The sequence below is a fragment of the Neopelma chrysocephalum genome, unplaced genomic scaffold (genome assembly GCF_003984885.1).
Source record: "Neopelma chrysocephalum unplaced genomic scaffold, ASM398488v2 Primary Assembly neopelma1_87, whole genome shotgun sequence".
NCBI lineage: Eukaryota > Metazoa > Chordata > Aves > Passeriformes > Pipridae > Neopelma > Neopelma chrysocephalum.
Window position 1 is genome coordinate 5,185,793 of NW_020897749.1, and position 21,357 is coordinate 5,207,149.

The 21,357-nt window shown below is 37.6% G+C and overlaps 1 protein-coding gene across 13 annotated transcripts in view; it reads right to left on the reverse strand.

Moving 5' to 3' along the window:
* ROBO2 (roundabout guidance receptor 2) overlaps positions 1–21,357 on the reverse strand; it is a 1,078,275-nt gene that overhangs the window by 83,939 nt on the left and 972,979 nt on the right. For all 13 annotated transcript variants that reach the window (XM_027692569.1, XM_027692568.1, XM_027692575.1 and 10 more), the window contains 6 exons: positions 19,869–19,993; positions 15,142–15,313; positions 8,268–8,473; positions 4,060–4,141; positions 3,164–3,329; positions 1,341–1,507 (listed from right to left, as the gene is read on the reverse strand). In XM_027692569.1, coding sequence (XP_027548370.1) covers positions 1,341–1,507; positions 3,164–3,329; positions 4,060–4,141; positions 8,268–8,473; positions 15,142–15,313; positions 19,869–19,993 — 918 coding nt within the window. The remainder of the gene's footprint in view (positions 1–1,340; positions 1,508–3,163; positions 3,330–4,059; positions 4,142–8,267; positions 8,474–15,141; positions 15,314–19,868; positions 19,994–21,357) is intronic.

The window sequence follows — 21,357 nt, forward strand, 5'->3', positions numbered from 1 at the left end:
TGACACTCAAATGCCAAACAAAGTTGTTTTTTTTTTTAGCTAGGTGATAAGTTATGCAGACTGAAAGGCTGTTGCAGTGAAAAGCATGAGTCACCCTATAATAATGGGAGAGTAATAAAGAAGAAAACTTGTGATGCTCCGTGAATAGTCAAGTCACAAAATCCCTGCACAACTCATTTCTCCAGCTTTTCTGAAAACAGCTCTGTTTCTCTTTTTCCAGCCAGAATTACTATTTTGAGTGTCTAACTATTAAGGACAGATTTATTCAGGACTAGGCTGGGATGAGAGGGGCTGGATCTGATGGTTATGTGATAAAGAAATACTACCCTACTCTTGTTTATCTCTTTCCATCTAGGACCAGTGAAGTACACAAACCACTTACACAAGCTGGATGCTCTCTCCATACACAAACACAAACAGCGGATCTCATTTTAAGTTAAGAGACCTATTGCTTTAGACTCAAAAAATTATGATTCCAAAGAATGATTAATTCCTGTATTACAGCCTGCATAAGACAGAACTACACTCTTGAATTAATTAGTCCAGCAATATCTTGTCAAAGCCAAAAAAAATCCATGCTGTGCAGGGAAATTTGTTTGTGGCAGTTATATGCAGTTAGAACTTGATGCAATGTGAACAGAATTCAATAGTTGATTCAATAGCGATGGAGGATCACAGTTATCAATCATATCACCACCCCATAAATGAGGGATTTCACTTCAACATTCCCTCCTGGTTTATGCAGTGGATTAATATAAAGAATTCGAAATGTAGGTATATAAATAGAATGCACTTTTTTCAGACTAACTTCAATATATTTTTAGCATGAAAATGCCTTAATTTACATGAATTCTCTGCCTAAATGTTGGATTAATCCACATAATAGAGATATTTTGTGCCGCTCTTTTGATTAAAACTAACACTAAATACAGTGTCTGCCTGCCATAAGCACTTGTTGTTACTGTATATCCCTGTTATAATGATGGAGAGGAAGTAAGGACATGGAGAGAAGAGATACTGAGGAGAACATGGTATTCAGAGAAGTTTTCAGAAAATCTTAGTTAACTCACGTTACTTTTAATAGAAAACAGGAGCACAATGAGTCTAAGTAAACTGCAAATCAAAAGGTCTACGCTGTAGGAAGGATTAAAAAGGGAAACTATGTCTCCTAAGCTCCAGATTCATACAGCAAACATTGGACTATTTTTACCTCTATTGGTTAAGCCCGATTCATGATTCCTTCAGTCAGGGCGCTAAAGCCCAGACTGACCTATTGGTCAATTCTCAGATCTTCCTTATTATTTTAGCTCAAGCAGAGAATCCCTAACAGCCACCCTTACCTTGTGTTCTGACAGGATCTGACATGGGACTGGGGTCGCTCAGGCCCTGTGAATTGATGGCTCTCACCATGAACAGGTAGATCGTGTTGGGGCGCAGGCCCCTCACAGTGTAGAGGGTGCTCTTCACGTGGTTTGCCACCGTCTGCCAACTATTGCTCACAGACTGACTGCAATGAGAAGAGGGTTGAAGGTTATACACTAAGGCAAGAGAAAAATAAAGGAGTGAAAGGACCTACTTTTGTAACCCGAGATCAAGTCTAAGTACAGGAAAAATTAGTAAAAGCAGGGTAAAATTAAAAATATTTGTTTCGGCTAACTCATTGAGATGGGATAAAAAAGCAACACAGCTCTCAAAAGTATTTTTCATTGCAACAGAAGCAAAACCTTTTGCTGTTTCTTTAAAATAAATGCCTGCAAAAGGAAAGTGTAGAGAGCTGTAAAGTAAATTTGAATGATAGGCTACTACTTTTGAACATAAGATTTTAAAAGGAAAATTCTGTTAAAAGAATAATTTTTTATACTGCTAAGTAAATTATGTCAATAAGTTGTCATCGGAAGAAAAGTAGTCTCCTTGAATTAAAATCATAAAAGTTAAAAAAAATTCAGAAAACTTGCTTTTAAAGGAAGGAAAGTATATGAATATTTTTTTTGTCAGTACATTTTCCATTCAACATTATTATAATTAGATTAAAATCCAGCATATAAAAAGATTTCAAATGTGATTGTAAAAACAGCTTTTAATGAAAACGTCTGGCTTTTGTTAAAATTATTGATGGGATGCCATTAAAGCCTATCTAGGGAGAAACATCACAAAAGTTTAAAGAGGAAAATTTATTTTATTGTGCTTTGTTGTATAAAGTATTGATAAAAAAAGTCTTTAAACATATTAGGAGGAAAAAGAAAATGGAAAACTACGATTTCGATGTTGTTTCAATTTCTTCATTCATGCAATGCACAAAGAATAAGTTCTAGAACAAAACCAACAAACTGCACATGCAATAATGTTCTTTACATATTAACAGAGCAGAATGAAGCATTTTAGCTAAAATTTGCATACATATGATTTTGACTTGCATGAATTTTAATTAAAAGATGAACTGAAATATTTGTCATTTGTTGAATATCTCGATTAAGGAAAACATTTAAGAACGTGTGGATTTTTAAGCTGAAATGGGTACTACACATCCGTTGCAGAGGTATGGCCCATGCTTAAACAAACTTGCTGAATTGGAGCCCAGGAATTCTTTTGTACCACATAGTAATTGCTGCTGTGTGGGAGGGAGCAGCTGAATTCTCTTTAGGCTCAGGTTGCAGGATAAAATCCTAAATTATCCACACTAGCCTTTTCACTTAAAAGTTTTCATCTATCTAAAACAGTAAGAAGTAGAAATTTAAAGTGATTTGACTCTTTAATAGGTACTGCTTTAACAAGAGCAGGAATTAAAGTGTGCAGAGAAGTTTCAGAACTACCCACTTATTTTCATATCATTTGTCCTATGATATTCAAGAACCTGCAGCATTCCACAGAAGACTCTCACTGACCATCAACGTTAAGTAATAAATAATGACTGCATTGTTCTGTTATATTCCAGTAGAAATTGATAGATGCTTCTCCAATTAATCACTTAACAAAAAAAAAAATCAATAAAATAAATCAGTTTAAAAAATATGAATCAATGCCTGCTATAGAAGTTGTCATTTAATGAATCTCTAATGATATGTGTGGAGTCCAAAAGAACACCACAATACCAGGAGAACAGCTGTTACCAGGATTTAAGCAAAATTAGAAAGAAAGGAGCTTATAAGTGGAATAACTCACATACCTAAAAGCCTCAATGATATATGCACTGGCTGGTAGGCTTCCAGGGGTCCCTGGCTGCCAGGACAGGGTGACACTGTTCTTAGTAACATCAGTGACCTGAGGTTTGGATGGTGGCCCAGGGAGGTCATTTATATCATAATTTTTACTGACTGTTGCTCCACCGGATTCTGTGAAGGGCAAATGCAAAACAGTTATTTTTTGTCCTTGGTTATATAATTTGATCAAAGTAGAAGATTAAAAGGAAAGACGTGGCAAACATCTGCAAAAATCATTATAATGAATATTCTTAATCTGTAAAGAACTAAGTCAAAAATTGCATATGTTTTTGGATGAAGACCTATCGTTCTTTAAGTACATACTGAAAGAAAAAAATGCAATATTCGAAAGGTTATAAATAAATATTTTTTTAAAAAGAAAAAAAAAGAACAACAAAAACAAACAAAAAGAAAAACAAAACAAAACCCCACCACCTTTACTGAAGTTTGCATAAAATACCAGAAACTCAGTTTCTAGAAAGCTGAGAAAGTTCCTGTATCCAAATCAACTCCAGATCTCACAGAGGGCACTTTGGACTTTGAAATGCCTCTGTGTAGGCATAATAGTTTTGTTGGCCAAGTCAATTATTGGGTAAATCCACAGTTTATTAATACTCCTGTTTAGAAGAGTTACAGCTTCCCTCTGTCACTGGAGACAAACATAAAAACTGTTTCAATGTCAATGTGCATTTAAAGATAATAGGAATGATATGCAGGGCGTGTGGAAGAATGGAACCTGCTCATCCAAAACTCCTCCATGTCAATCCCAGAAGTTCTAGAACGGATTATTTGACTCAGACTGCTGTGGTATGATCTACGCTTTCATTGTGTGCCAGTTGCAACAGCCCTGGACATCACTTACCTGTCACCTCCAGCACAGCACTCCAAGAGGTCTCCCCACTGGAACTTGTAGCCACGCAAGTGTAAGTCCCAGTATCAGACAGCTGGACATAAGAGGGGCATAAGGGCAGTTTTAACAACCTTTTAGAATCAGCTGAGTTTACTCTAATTTTCTTTTTCTAAATGTTTCTTGGTAAGAAGGACTTAGCCTACATTTTACATCAGACTAGAGGGCACCAGATATTTTCCAACAATCATTTAATGGTGGCTTACTTTTAGAGAACTATAATAAGATTACTTGCTTCTAATACTTTACTAATTCTAATTTTCATATTGTTAATGGTACCAGTACTGTAAATGCTACAGAATGGAAGTTTTTGACAGTGCCAGTGTTTGTATTGGTTACAACAATTGCAGGTGAAATCAGGTAACGATATAACGACAATTAACCTCTTAGAGGGCAAAATCTCACCATTCATTACCCCATGATGAGCAAGAGGTACAGGTTCCAGTGCCAAGGAAGGATGTTACATCATCTTAGACTTTTATGACAGATGAAGTCATTTCTATACAGGCCACCACACAAGCAAATACTGTTGATGCATAACAGTGGTTCTCTCTACACAGACAGTCCACCAAGCAATTTTCAAATAACAAGATTAAATTAGATCCTACACCATGCTTACCTTTCTTCTGTTTCACATGGGATTTTATTTCAGGCTTGCAAGGCCCTTTGGTAGCAAAAAAAAAGTGCATTGGTATAAAACTATTGTGTTTCCCTTGTCAGTTAAAATATTTTAAATTTATTTGGGGAAACTGTTTTGAATTTGATTGTCAATATTAATCTCATCACTGTATAAATTGTTCTACTAGAAAATTTGCCAAGTGTTTTCCTATCCCCTATTTAAATTTAAAATAAAGATTTCTGAGTCAGGAACTAGTGAAGACCACAGAGATGGATGGGAAACAGTAACTTTACAAAGACAAAATATACAGAGAAGCTCTCCTACCACTATGCATAAAGCATGGTAATCTGGAGGTGGAAGCAGAAGATGGAGAGTGCTGACTCTAGTGATAAAGAAGAAGAATTATATTCACCCTCAGATGACTTGATGGAAATAGAAATGCATCCAAAAAGCTTTATTGGACTTTAAGGAATTGTAATGGGTTTTCTGTTAAATGCAGATCAGCACTATAGCATATGTGCTTATACTTCACTCTTCAAGAAGAATGTGAAGGCAAATAAGCAAGATATTCTTCAGATTACTTGTTGATATATAATTTAATTGATTTTTACCTTGGTCATGCTTGAATTTCGTTGGTATTTTCTTCAGATACACTGAGACTGCAGTGCACCATTCTTAGGGGAGGAAGCAACTTAAGAGGAGGAATTCTTAGGGGAGGAAGCTGGCTCAACTGCCTGGAGGAGCCTAACTTGCATTTCAGGAGATTTTTTTTTCTCCATGAAATACAAGCAACAGTGAAACCCCTCTGACAATGCCTCAGACACTCAAAATATAGCAGTGCTGCTGATGAAATGAGAAAGACTATTGAAAGGAGAGATTTTCCAGAGGAGAGGGCCTTATAGCATTCTGAAGCAGTGTTTTATTTTGCTTCCTTTGAGCTTTTATTAAATATATAATTCTTCATTACATGATAATGGGGAATATTTCTCAAGGCTGTGGTTCTCAACTTCATTTATGTGCTACTGTGACAGATGGTGTATGGCATACTCAATGAAGTATGTGGTGTACATGACAGAGCAACTTGCAGAAGACAAACTCAATGTATAAAGCAAGCTGGAGATACACTGCTTCTTGCAAGTTATGGCAAATTATCTGACTTCCAGACTGTGGATGGATTAGATACAGACATAGTGTGTTGATAATTCAATTATTTATACTTCTTTTTTTGTGCCATGGAAAAAACAATGAGGGAGGCAAATGGAAAAATGTTTTCTATTCAGTAAAATAAACAGTTTTGTTCCTTATTTAATGCAGGTGCCTAAACCTTGTGTGGTAGATTCTGTGGAGCAGAAGGGAGATTTCCATAAGTGCTGAGCTGTCTGAACAGGTACTGAGTCAGTGACGTAGGTGAGTTTTCAGTTATCTTCCTCAGAGCAACTGGAAAGATTGGCTCATCAGAAAAAATTTCTATGTTCATACTTATGACTGTGGCCCATGTGACTGCTGCAGGCTCATGAATAATTTCATCGTGATGTAACAGAAAGAGCTACATAGCAGAAAATGACCAGCTAAGAGGGGACCTTAAAGATCATCTCTTTCCAACCCCTCTGCCATGGGCAGGGACATCATCCACTAAACCAAAGCTGATCAAAGTCCCATCCAACCTGGCCTTGAACACTTTCAGGGATGGGGAATCCATGACTTCTCTGGGAAACCTGCTCCACCCTCACAGTAAAGAATACCTTCTTGATAGCTAATCTAAATCTACCCTCATCCAGAAGGCTGAGGACATGTGGGTGACAAATACTAACTTATTTTGAATGTGGATATGTTAAGTGTACTTGGACATTTTCATGGTCGTTTTTGGCTTAAGAAGTAGTGCTAGTCCTTGCTCACGTAGACCTGAGAGAAAAGTTAAACATTCCACACTTAAATCCATATTTAATTCACAAAAATAGCAAGGGACATGAGAAATCTGTGGTTTATGGTCCTGTGTAGTTTTTGTTCTTGAATCTGAATGCACTGCTATAGAGGGGTTTATAAAAAATGCCTTTCTGAACCTCTAAGGAAAATTGGTTAGCAGTGAATGAGCCACTTAAGGATCAATAAAAGCCTCATGTCTTTCAAAACCACACTCACTACTAATACTGTTTTCTTCTCCCCCTGCAAGCAATTTTTTTGTCCCTTTAGTTTACAGACTTTGGGCCTCTGACAGCGAGATTAATGCGCCGGCACGATTCAGAACCAATTTCATTGTTTGCATAGCTGCATGCAGACAGGTATCCCAGGAGCTTCTGCCTCATGGACACTCCACAGAAGCCCATCATCAGTGCCTGGAAGTTTGTTTGAAATCACTAAGCCTCCACCTTTAATTGCTGCTTTCTAACACTACTGGGGAATCTTGACTATTCAAGCGCACTCTTTAATCCAGCTCTACAGGAAAAATGCATTAACCTTCATGGCCTAAACCTGCCTTCAGCCCAGGGAGGAAGGATAAATTGTTTACTCAAGGAAAGCTAGCATAAATTTTTTAATAAATTCCATTTTGTTCCAATAAAGTTCACAATTCATCTACGACCACTGAGAAGGTATCAGAAAACAAAACTTGTCTTGTCATCAGTAGCTACGTTTATTGACATTTTTTTCGATGGAAAAGCCAAGTGCAGAAATTTCTGCTGACGAAATTAAGTGGTTTCTGAAATTGTCTTTAAGTTCTTGACAAATAAGGACATTTAACTTACTGTTTTTCCATATGCACGCTTGTCCAAATACACACAAACAACTAACACGTGTTTATCTTTGAACAGGGAAAAATTAAAAGCCAAGAAAAAAAGATTAGTGGTGCAATATTTATCAACCACATGGGATGTTATGCTATTTGGAATATTACAATATCATGTGTCAAAATGTAAATGTTACAATAGGTATTTATTGTGAATAGAAATCCCGCTGCATATGACTTCATGTACTAGTTGTCTTTTGCCATTTGCAGCCTGGTGGAATATTTCCAGCAAGCATAACATTGGAATAAATCATCCAGTTCAGGACTGACAAGACTTATTGATGGAGAAAGTGCGTGGTCAAACCCTGACGAACTCTAGATCACGTGCTACCACTACAAGTCCTTGGAAAATTATGATCAGGTGTTGGCAAGGAACTGTTCTAAGTTTAAATAGAGAGGCCAATGGCTTCATGGTAAGACTAACTGAAAAGACAGGAAGGACTGTCCTTTTATATTTCTGTCCATTTCCAACTCATGTGTTTTCCTGAAACATACCTAAGATTTTAAACATCAGTTCTATTTTTTAGGGAATTCTCATTGAAATGTCTGATACCAGTTTCACTCTTCTCTTTTTTCCCCCCTCCTTCCCTACACGGTGTCAAAAAATGAAACAGGATGTGGACTTGGAGAGAATGGCAGGGTAAAAAAGACAAGTTAATCTCGAAGACGAGGGGGAGGTGGCAGAGCTGCTCCAGGCACACAGTGACAGGGCAGAACCAGCCGTGTAGAACCCGTCACGCCTGCTTGGTCACCGTCACTCACCCGCAGCGCTTTGATCTGAAGCGTCCCCTGGTCCTGTATGGACGTCCGAGGGTCTCGGCCCAGGAAGGTGAATCCTTCTTTCAACCAGCTGATGACAGGGAGGGGGTCGCCGGTGGCCTTGCACTTCAGCAGAGCTGTGCCATCCACTGCCAGTGTCTGGTTGATGGGTCCCTGGAGGATGATGGGTGGAGGCCTATCTGTCAAGACTAAACAGCGACACCCACACCTTTAAAGATCCTCTGCTCCAGTGAGCCCCGTTCCTTCACAGAGCACCGATTCTAAGAGACTGGTTTAAGGCAGCATCCAAGAGGTTAAAGACATTAATTTTGGAAGACCCGTACATGTTAACAATTAGCTGGCATATTTGAAAAGTATTTTTGTAAGGATTTTGTTTCACCGTTGCGAGATAACACCTAGAAATGTAATCTCTAGGTAGAGATCTCTAGGTAGAGATAATTTACCTAGACGTGTAAATTTCTGTCAGCAAAGATCATCAGACTCATTTGGTTAACGCAGGATGAAAATTAAGACCTTGATTCAGAAAAGAATTGAAGTGCATCACTTATTTCTTCCAATTTAGGAAAGCACTTAAAGCACACATTTGATGTCACATCAAAATGTGCTTAATTGCTTACCTAATTTATGGCCTAGAAGAGAAAATCTGTTAAGAGTTCAAAGTGAAAAACTAACACTATTATAGCGTGGGTACCAACCACATCCCCAGTCCTGCTCAATTTGCAAGTTTTCATCTGCAAAAATACCTCACAGTAATACAAAACATTTTCATAATCTGAGTGATCTAAATGACTGTACCGCTCTTTCCAGTGGAGAAAAGCTCAAACTCAATCACACCATTTAAAAGCTTACTTATCAAATCATTTCATCACCTTTTAAAGCCATGAACTCTCTTAATTTTTTCCCCTGATAATTTACATTTGCATGCTTGAAATACTGCTTCAAGGACTCTGCAACCAGTAGGCGAGTGCATGGCTTTGTATAAACCTCATTCCATGACCAGTGGGATACCTTGAAGATGAGGTAAAATGCTCACATTCACTTTTCTTGAAAGACCATTTTTTCATAAGTAATCTGCTGTTGAACCTATCCTCTGAGCCATCTGTTAAGCAGCAAAATATAACTTTTTGTTTCTAAAGAATGTGTTTATAAAAAAGGATTGTGAAATACTTGAATATAAACAAGGCTTTGACTGTTGCATTTAATCAGTAAACAGAACTGAATATTCATTTTTATATACTTACCTGCCACACTGCTGCTGTTTTAAATCTTTAAACAACTGAACAATTATGTGATTGGTATTAAATATTGTGGAGACCCCTGGTGGCCTAGTGGTTAGCGTGCAGGACTTTCACTGCTGCGACCACGGGTTCGATTCCCCGGTCTCCTGGCCTGATGGAGGTCGTTAGCCCTGTGAGGCCATCCATCTATGAGAAGGACACTCTAAACAAACCTACGTCCTGAGGACCTCACTGCCATTGTCCAAGCTTGCTTGGCCCCGGCAGACGAACCTTAGGATTAAAGGGTGGGCTCAGTTCAGCGCAGGCTGTGTCTCACCTAAAAAATCCATTGCGCAGGCTGGAAAGGTAAAAAGACCTTTCCCAAAATCTTCGTTCGCGAAGATGGGCCATTATTATTATTAAATATTGTAACAGGCATGATTATCTTCTAAAGCAGTGTAAGTTAGTCTCCCTCTGCTGATGTCAATTGAGTTTGAACCATTTATTCTAGCTGAAAATCTGTTTATTACAGTCCATACACAACATTTGACTCTGACAAAGAAGTGAAAAGAAATTATTATGAAGCAATAAGGTCTCTGTTGTATTTGAGCTGTTTGAGATGCAAAGGTCCCTCTGGAACCTTCAACAGACCTAAAGTGCTTTCATTACGCTATTTAATAAATAAAAAATATTAGGGACATGTTGGTGGTACATTTTATACCTAAATTAATTGTTTCTGAAAGTTGAATGCTGCAAAAATACAACTACCTTGTTTTGTTGACAAGATTCGCAAAGGACAGAATCATTAGTATTATCAGAATCACACCTTGGAGTGTGAGTTCATCACATTTATTGAAGTTAGAAGGCCAATAAAGACTATTTATTAACACCAGAATGTGAAAGCTATTTTGGAAATTCTGAAATATCACCCACTGAACTCAGAGATAGGACAGGAAACACTATGCTACAAGAAAAGAGAAAATGCAATACATTTTCACCTTAATATGAAATTTTTTATCTCACTATAACCTTATAACTACACAGTGCAGCCATTTGGTGAAATAAAAACTGATCTCATCTCGTACGTAATATAAGGATACCTGCAGCACAAGTATATTCAAATGAAAACTTAACTGCAAGTTATCCTTTAGATTTAATGTAAAACAGGAAATCCCAGTATTTTAGGTAGCTAAAATTTATGGAAAAATTACTATTTAAGTTGCTAACTATTCTATTGCAGTTATTTGCTTCATCTAATTGTTTTTCATATGTGTAGCAATGTAGGTATTTTCAAAACCTACTGCATTACAGATATTGTTCTTTGGCACGTAATTAGTTTTTTTACAGCACAAATGAGGAGCTCATAATCCTTTAAATAGCTCTGATCAATAGTGTAATTGAAAGTCTCCTGGCCAGAAGGAATCTTCATTTTCAAGGGTGTCATGGGTGAAAGACCACTACAGGTTTCCATGACACTAAGGCTAAAGGTTAAATGAACACTTAGGGTTTCCACTGATCTGTGAATGTCTGTATTGTCTTCACCACTAGGACTTGTAAATCTTCTATGAAACCTGTGTGGGTGCTTGTGTTCCTACCACATAGGTCTCCTCATTAGTAAGGATCCAAAACTTGCTTAGAGGTTTAAAAACATATATCATAAACATTCTGAAGAACAGAGAGATAATGAAAAATATCCATAAAATGGTGTGGTGTTTGTTAGTTGCTTTTAAAACATTTCAATTTATTTATTTTTTTTTCACTTACAGAGTTTTCCCCTTGCAGGAAACTTCTACAACCGTTCCACAGAAACATTTTCTGTGGCTGGAAATATGTTCACATGGTAAATCAGTGGCTGATTTCAAAATTATTTTAATTTAAAAAATAGATTTGAAACTATTTGCCAGTATCCATATATTATTATATTCTGGTAACTGAAAAATTAAAATATTTCTTTTGTGATAAGATGCATCTTAAAACTGGAACAGATTATAGGAAAAGAAAAAATTATACTTGTTAATTAACAGTTTATTCACTAAAAATGCAATTTGGATCAACTGAAATCATGTTTGATTTTGGGTGGAATGTGGTCAAATTACAACAGGAAATTAAAATAAGAGAATGACAAAATGCAATCTTTACTTTTTCACTTCTGAAATCAAAATTTCAAAAACTTTCCTAGTGAATTAATGGGGAAAATCAAACATAAGTCCTGAAATTCACATGATGAACACCAGTGTGATAGGGCAGGGTTAGGGTTAGGTTGGAAAAGCAGAGACCAATCCTTCTGTCTTTCTTTGCAGAAGAGCTTCACAGGAGGCTGTGACATTGTTCTCAATCTATCCTGTTTGAGACTGTCACACTTGCTATAAAATATTTAATACACATTTGATGAGGGCTAAGAATCATGGTGGCCAGATTTGCAGGCGAGTAAACTGTGAGTAGAGGATTTGAGAGAGAGATATCCCAGAGCATTCAATAGATCTATAATAAAAAAAAATTGCAAAGGAGTTTGGGTAAAATGCCTCAAGTGTCTGTCCCAAATCAGTGGAGAGTGGGCTGTTGAGGTATGCTGCCAACTCCTCCTCTTACTTTTTTTAATCTATTCTGAATTACCCTTACAGATCCAGCCTTTTGCTATATTGAAAATCCCAGAAACACAATGTTTTTAATTAATTCAATATCCTAAACCAGTTCATTCTTATGTTGTCAGAAAAATGCACACTGTGAGGCTAATCTTTTCCTTCCAACCCAATACTCACCCTAAACAGCAACTGCTGGGTAAACTGGACAAAGCAGGTTGATCCTACAGCTGAACGTGCATTGGCCACAATTTTTATTAATAAGTGTTAAAGATTACTAACTAAGGAGAAATTCAGATCTTTTCCAAAATATTCTGTGCATGATGGGTAAATTTATGTAACTAAATACTAATTGTAAACTATTCATTTTATGCTGAGCACAGACATAGATGGAAGCATTTGGTTTATTTCCAGGATCTGTCATTTTAAGACTGTGAGCTGTATATTCATTTCTTGAGTTTGAAAGGATTGCTAAGATTGTTCAATTTTTAAAATGATTTTGCTTTTCCAGATGTGCATTAGACAGTGAATTACATGATAGCCTTTCAAGAAAATACAAGATTTGAATTTCAAATACACCGAAGGCTCTTAGCACAGTCCATAATCAGCAAAATTATCACTCAACTCAGCACATTTCATCACAGCTAGTAATCTCTTCTCATGTGAACACTTGAGTTAAAAATATTTCCAGTAAAGACTTGTAAGTGCAAAAATGTTAACAACTGAAACACTGCTATATATGGTATAATTAAGCACTTGTTTTTCTGCACATGACATGTTTTCATTCTGTATTGGAACTTCAATTGGATCTAAATTACTCTGGATCAAACAAAAATGTGTTCAAAATGAAAAAGATGGCTCGCCACTATTATTAAATCATTAACCAAACAGAAAAATTCTGGGCTATGAAGTAAAACTGAAACCACCAGCCAAAAACTAGAACACTAATGCTTAAGTATATAGCTAACATGCACAGTGTTTATCTTTTATTATATTTTTAAAACCATTAAATTAGATTTCCCTACCGATAAAAATCATTAGCTTCCTTAACTTCTGCTCAGCATCAACCAAAACAGATTATTTTGACATTTATGGGTAACTTCCTAACTAAAAGCAATTAAAAAAATATCTGTGATCTAATGGTAGATTTATTTCTATCATCTCAGTTCCACAATGTTGTTTTGGCACTTTTCTTCTGACCTCACCTGCCCTTTGACTCGGGGATGAAATGGTATTTCTATAAAGCAATTTTGTATTTTTTCATAATGATCATGCTGCTGACAGCCGGTTCTGGAAAGCATTTGAAGAACGCAGGCCCTGCACTCTCTGAGCAGAAGAGCCTCCAGCTAATGCTTTCTCTAGCAATGTGAAATGCACACTGCCTTTAATCAGAATTAGCTGTAGGTGAGTTTGCATTTTAGCAGGGACACTTTCCTCCAGTAAACTAACGAAAATTCCAAAGAGATCAATTGGGATTTATTTTTTTCCCCACACAAGAAATGGACCACAGGCCTTGCCTGTCAAAAGGAAGAATTTCTCACCACTCGTGTCCTTGAACCTGATTTGATCCACTCAGCACCTGTTGCTGTAAATCTGTGCAGCATCAGCAGGTGCAACCATTAACAGCTCAATGTCCTCTCAGCCAATGTTTGTGTGTTCTATTTATTCCAATCACAGTCACGGCCCTGAGTCAGGCAGCACTATGGACAGATATTACAAAATACTGCCTTTCCATTAATTTTAAATGACCTTTTAATCTACATTTAAATTTGAATTGAATGAAAAGGCATCATTTTCTCTCAGAGCATGAGAGAAAGGACTTAAAGGGATCGCAGAGAAAAGCAAAGCCTTTAGTGTCCAGAAACTACAGAAAAGCAATGTGCTTGAAGAGATGTGAGGATAAGGCAGAAATTATCTTCCCTTGTCATAAAAATATAGGCAGCTTTTGGAAAACAAAGAGGAGGCATCAAATTAATGCTCAAACCTCTATAACATGAGCCTGAACCTCTCTACCTGTCACTTGTGATGAATATGCTCTTGTGAAAAGGCAGATTATTCAAAATTAGACATCTTTTCAAACTTTCATGGTGCAGGCAGGTCTCTAAGGGAACAGTAAAAGTAGACCTCTGCATATAACAACAGTTTTAATGGCAAAAATTCATCAAAGTCTGTCAGGAGATATTTAATGTGTCAGTTAAGATAAGGAATAATGATGCTGGGGAATGCCACAATCTCCTGGTATAAGAGGAATTCTACTGTTTTCCTCACTAACATTAAAGGATGCAAACTGCCTTCTATCCACAAGAGGATGAAGAGGGATATCAACAGGATTCCTGACATATGAAAAGGTTTCATGTTTGGAGATGGAGTAAGGTAAACTTCAAGGCAGGATAAATTTCAAACCCAAAAATTTGAAATGGAAAACATCAAGACAGATGCTTTTCCTTTCCTGAAAACTCTTCGCTACCTTCTCATTTTCATGGCTGTTTTCACACCTAACCATACAAGAAATTTTTAGAACACAGCTCTGAGGTAGGTGCCTTATTCACAGAGCGACTAAAGGGCTACATGTAGCTATTCTAAACCAACAGCTTACGTTCAAACAACTGCCTTGGTTTAATTGAGCTGAGGACACATTCCCAAACTAGCTGTGTAAGATGGTAGTGAAGACTGTTGGGAATCAGGACTAATTTTTTGTTGCACCCCAATTCACTGCTTTAATCACAAACCTATTCATTCTCCACAATGTTTTCTTGCAGTCGTCTCCTAGCTCTAGCAAACCAAGCAGCTTCCTTTCTCATCAACCTTATTTTAAGCTTGTTTTTCCCTTCTTTGCATTGTTAAGAAACCTTCAGAAAGCAAGCAAAAGGCAAAATAGGCCTTGATGCCTTTTTGACTCCACAGACAATTGCATGGAAATCCTTTTCCATTTTATTTCCTATAGAAAATTGTCCGTTTCCTTGTATGAACTATGTGATCTCTTAGCCTTTATTTACACTGCTTTTAAAATACTTTTGACAGGACAAAAAAAAAAAACAATGGGAATTTCTAATAGCTCACCATCAGTAACCTCCAGCTGAGCCTTTGCTAAAATGCTTCCAGCGACCGTCAGTGCTTGACAAATGTAGTATCCCGCATCCGAGCGCTGGATGTTGGTAATGGTGAGGTCTCCGGTCGGTGACACTGAGTATCTGCTGTTGGGCTGGAGAGGCTGGTTTGGGAAGAGTAGGTTCTGCAAAGACAATTCATCAAACATCAGTTCAAAACACAAAAGCACCACTTTTCCCTCAGCTAGAGAGATGACGATTTTTCCCTTAAAAGTACTATAAATAAACTAGAAGGAAAAGTAAGACTTTATGAACACATAGAGCTGGCTTTCCCTGCCTTGGGCAACTTGCAGTTTAAATTAGAAACAGCCCTTTGACAGCACACAGTGCTGTGTTCTGGGGGTGTAGGCGAGGAGACATTTTCCAACAATCACACTTGAGTGATTTATACTTGTGACACATTCATCTTCTTTCTGAATGTAATTGTAATAATATACTTAGTTTGGCTATCAAACCAGGAGGACATAACACTACAGTAAACATTGGAAAACTAGCAGAAAAAATTGACTCCTGGAGACTTGAGGGAGCATAGCACTATTGTTTGGCTGTGAATATGTCCTGGGCAAAGGAGAAAGTAAGAGTAGGGCACAGAAGTAAAGCTGGGAGGAAGATATGACCAGGTCATAAAGTAGGAGAAGCTGGCAGAGCATGAGAGCTCAAAGGAGAAGTAAAAAGAAATTAAAACTGAGATATACCAAAGGAGAAATGCATCATGGAGCTTTGAGGGTGAAAAGAAAGGGTATTAATCTGATGTAGAAATCATCAGAGAGAAAAAATAATTTCATGTAGGATAAGACATCAGTTAGCAAAAAACAGGGAGATTAGCTTTTGCCTTTGGGCTGGATTGGAGAAAAGAGATGTCAATAATAATAGTTGGAATGGCTGTAGTAGTCATTGCATATGATGAAGGACTGAATGAATCAATACTGAAAAGGTTTTAGTAGTGAGGGCTGCGTTTTCAAGGAAAAAGTTATACCATCTGGCACAGCTCTTGTGAATAAATAAGAACAGGAAGACGAAAGCAATGCAAAGGGAAAGGTCAGAAGCATTGCCCAATGAGGCAGAAAGGAGAACAGCTTAAACAGTAATTAAACAAAAGTAATTCCTGTAAAATAGGGTCTGGCTTTTATGTCAGCTCAACAAGCCTCTATGAAAAATACAGTTGTTTGCAGCAGGAATACCCCAAAACACTTAACATGCTGTGATAAGCTTTCAGTCATTACTGTAGCTCTGTATAGCTCCACTGTGCTTTCTAATGATGACTCCCTACTAACTTGTAAGCTTGTCTGTATGGGCTAAAAATAGAATCTAAAAGTGTAGAATAGGGTATTAAATGAATTTTCTGCAGACCTTAATGGTTTACAAAAAAGGATTTGGAACTGATAAGCAACAAACTGCTTAAGAAACAAATAAGAATTCAAATAAGAAACAAATTCTGCTTTTAAGTGAAACTCATGCCTTTATCTCTATGGTTTTGGCAGTAAAAGGAAAGTGATATGCTTTAAATAAGATCCGACGCTACAAGTATCCTTATAATCGTATTAACCCACAAGGATACTTGTCACCCTAGGCTTTTCCCTTGCCTTGTTTCAATGGCAATGTTCAAGAAATTTAAAACAGTAAATTTTTTCCTCAAAAATCAATATGCACCCAGTAAACATGTCAGATCCAATAGGAAAACAGTGTTAAAATTCTGAAGCAATTTCAGGCTATGGGACTGAGTGGATCTCAAATAATTGCCTTGTTTTCTGAACTGCCTTGAAACTTTCAGAATAACTTCTGCTTGGCACAGATACCTACTGAATGAGGGTATTATGAAAACTTCACTGAATTTTATGAGAAAGTGGAGAATTTTGGCATGGCTGATCTTGACTCCAATTATCACTCATTATGTAAAGTGTATAAATAAACACAATGTAAAAGACACTGCAAGGATCAAGTTCCTAATTCTTAAGAGAAAAATAATCCAGAATCCTCTTTATCATAGCATTAGACAGGGGACACTACTCTTCTTTTTGTCTTCAGCATGGGCCTCACTGTTCTGGAAGGTACCATGTTCCAGTAAATATTCCACACATCAGGAGGAGTTCACCAGTCTCATGACTCCTCTCTTCAAAGACCAGACAACTATAAGCTATAACTTGTCCTAAATTACAGTAAAACCTCTTTTTTAAGTGCTTTTTATAATTTCACTATTTTAGTGAGCTGTCGGGTTGCTTATCTGGGTACAGATGCTGGGTTGTGAAAAGTGGGACCAAAGACATCCCTGATACAGTACCACTGAATTTATCTCAAGGAGGAATTTAATCCACAGAGTCTAAAGGTTACACACACCCTGCCCTCGTGCATTTCATTGGTGGGCGGCTGTTGGGGTCTGGGGAAAAGGCCACCAAGTACAAAGGGCCAGCTGTTTATGCACAGGCTGGCACAAAAAATTACTCAGGAGGGAACAGCTCTCCTCCCTTCCAGCTGGTTGTGCTCAAAAACACAGGATCGAGAAATGGAGTCTCAATGAAAAATGCCCTACAATTACTGGAGTGGGATAACACGACTACATAACATTACTTCGAACACTAAAAGTGGGGCTGCAAACAGTTCCCCAAGTAAAAGCAAAAGCAAGCACTGTAGAGACAAGAAAAAATTTATAGCTGGGCAGGTAAAGGTGAAAAGTCACGTAATTTGGCAAAAACACCACCCTCCATTTGTATGATGATATACAGTGTGTGGAAACTCACCTCCTTTATGGCATCTCACTGCAAAATCTGGCAAGTTATATAGTGAGAGGGTAACCCTAACCTGTGTTATTTCACTGACAATCAATGGAGATTAACATGAGGAAGTTGTAAATCACACTGAGTTGTGTTTGAAGGTTTGATTATAAACCATGTAGGTATCAATTTTTATGTGGCTTTTATTTGCCAAAAAATACTATTCTAACCCTCGGGGATCTGTTTCTCAATATGGTAATTAATTTTCCAGGTTTGTAATTAAGCAGCTTCAACATGGTACAATCAGTAGGTAATAACATTCAATTAAAGACACAAGATGCATTTTCACCTTAAAATGTTTTTACCCTTGAAGTGATAGAAATGGAAGAGGATAAAATAGAGTATTAACACTTTTCAATTACGCTAAATGACTTTAATCCTGCAAATGATGTCCTACTTTAATTAGAAGCTCTTCTCTTTATTACAGCATGATGGATGTCCACTTTATTAGATTCAAGTGTGACACTATAAGCTCACTTTACATAAACATTACCATGTTATTAAAATGCTCTACAAGGAAGGGTTTTGAAATGTCTGCTAGCACATCACTACTTCCTACTTTAATTTCAACATACTATTCTACTTTCCCCTTGGAAATTGCCACCTTAGTCAGACTCATGATACTTTGCTTTTCTAGGGTTTGATCCATGGAGGCTAAATCTAAATTTCTCCAAACAGTACACTGAGAGATACACACTGAAGGTTAAGCTTACACTCAGACAAGCTTACGCTCATAAAGCAATAGTGTTGTATCTTTGTAAGCCACAAAGACAGCAGAGCACAAAATGCTGTCAGCCTGGTCCTGTCACTCTGGAATAGCTTTCTGATCTCGTGAGAAGGTGAAGGAGAAGCAGGTGGGGCAGAGCAGCAGATCTGTGGCTCAGCTCTTATCTCACATTTTAACTGAGCTGATGCACACAGCGCCTTCAGATCTGACAAAAGGCACGTCTGCACTGCACAGCACAGTGTGGATACGTGAGTTAACTCACATGGGGAAAAGTAGCACAGGGGTCTGAAGAGACCAACCTGCCAAAAGAGAAGGGTATATTGCATAAATACACAGACAGGTGTAGCCATGACAGGGCTCAGCAGGGAGCTGCAGAAGGCACCATCCTTGGGCGTTCATTTGGCCCTTTTAATCTTTTCTCAGGTGCAAAAGAGAATACAGCACGTAGTTTTTGCAGTGTTCAAATTTAACATTCTAACATGAACTGCACACTCAAAGTGAGGAGGCCTGACTTCTGCTGTAATAACGTGCCAATGCAGCAACAGCAGCAAAGAAATGTTAAGATGTGACATTCAAACACTAAGCTGTAGAAGCCAGTACTGGCTGACGGCAACACCGATCGCCACATCACAAATTCTGCCTGCAAAAAAGATCTGGGAAGTATTTCCAAAACCAGATCTGGAAATTTCCCGGGACAATTTTACTCAGGAAAGCATCTGCGTGTTCAAAACCTATATCTGTATGCTCTAGGAGAATTCGCCAGTGCAAATCAGCTTGCATGGTACATATCTGCCTGATCACGTCTAGACAGGTTGTGAACTGTAATTACTGACTCTGATTAGTAAAAAATTGAGTCATACCTTTTTTTATCTACTGTGCCTGTCTCGCCCACCTGTTTGTTGGGGGCTTCAGAATGAAAAGTCTTTACTGTTGCTTTCTGTACATCTGCACAGCACCTAGCCCAAGTTTCAACAACTTAAATGGCCTTTGTATTCTTCATAATATCAATATTTTAAAAAAAAAGGCAACAAAAATTTCAGTACAGAATAGTCATAGTTTAAAAAGACAAATTCCTGTGAAAGATTAAGAGAATCTGTGAAAGGTAATATAAAAAATTTTCCTTAAAATTTCACAATATAACTATTTAGAAAGGCTTGAAAGACTTATAGGGTGTTTAGAGCTTACCTGACTTCCCTCTTTTTGCCAGAAAACAGCTGGCTGGGGATTTCCTTTAGTTTCACAAGGAAAAGTCACTGTACGACCTTGGGCTACAATCTGATCTCGTGGTCTCACCACAAACTGTGGAGGAGCTACAATGTAAGAAAAAACATAGTGTAAGTTTAGGATAATTTGCAAGGGAGAGACAGGGAATACTGAAGGAAAGAGACAACATTATGGAGATTTGTTTTATGTCAGAGGACATGACACCAGAAACATTAATTAGTATAGACAGAATTAATATTTAAACAAACAACAACAGCGACAAAAAGAGCAGCAATATATGTGCGTGACATCCCCAGTTATTAAAAAAAAATAAAAAAGGAAATAAACATTACAACCATACATGCTAGAGTCAATTCTGATGACAATAAATGCTAAGGAGCACAGTCAGGTGTTTATATTTCTGGCTCTGGATGTATTCTACTTTTGGTCTGGAAAGGTACCTGCACTCTCATAGCCTCTTACACTTCACAGAGCTATCGTGTATTGCAAGTATGAATTAGGATGAACAGACTGTCTTTTTCAGTCTAGCCCTCTAGACTTTTTAAAATGATTGAGAAAGGAAAGGAAGGTCTGGATGACAGCAGAAGAACAGAAGTTCAAGAGCTCTCAGTTCTCTTAGAGACAGTGTGGTCAAGAATGGAGTGGGAAGGAGGAGTTGCAGTAAAAATAATGGTTGATAAAACAACACAAACTTGGGAAATCCAGATTTCAGCTTGTTTAAAGATTAGAAGGAAGCAAAAGTTGAAGAGTTAGTGGGCGAAAGTGAGCGGTGAGCGAGAAGGAATAGGTATTCCAAGAGATCAGGAAGAAACAAGGAAAAGAAAAAAGGAGACTGGGTTCAAAGCAAGAAAGAAGAACCAGGACTGGCTATGTTTTCAAGTAGCTGGCATTAACAGTGTTCAGACATACGGGACCAGGAGGTACAGTCAGAAGTGAACAATTTCTAAGAGAGAGGAGTAGTTTGACTTGTACTGGCGGGTACTGACAGAGAATAGAGAGTCAGTACTTGGTGGGAATGAGAAGGTAGAGAAAAGGTGTTAATGTGTAGAAAGAAAGTGAGGAAGAAGCAGTATCAGAGCATTTGAGAGAGAAAACTTGACATCAGTGACTATGTTGAGCATGATGTAGTAGTAAAGCAAATGGCTTTTCTATGAGTGATATGAAAACCCTTCAGTCTTGGTTCATCACTGAAACTGGATCTGTACTATTTTGCATATCTTAAAAATGCAAACAATATCTCCAGATATTCTTATCAAAAGACTAGCTAACTTTTGGGGCAGGTTGAAGAGGGGGACAAAACAGTAAAAAAAAACCAACAAAAACCAAAAAACCCAAACAAAAAACACCGCAAGACCCCACCTTCATTTTCTTCTATTCCACTATTGATTTTGTGGTTGTGCAGAGGGATGGCTTAGGAACACTAAGCTTTTAGGTAAACAGAATTTAAGTG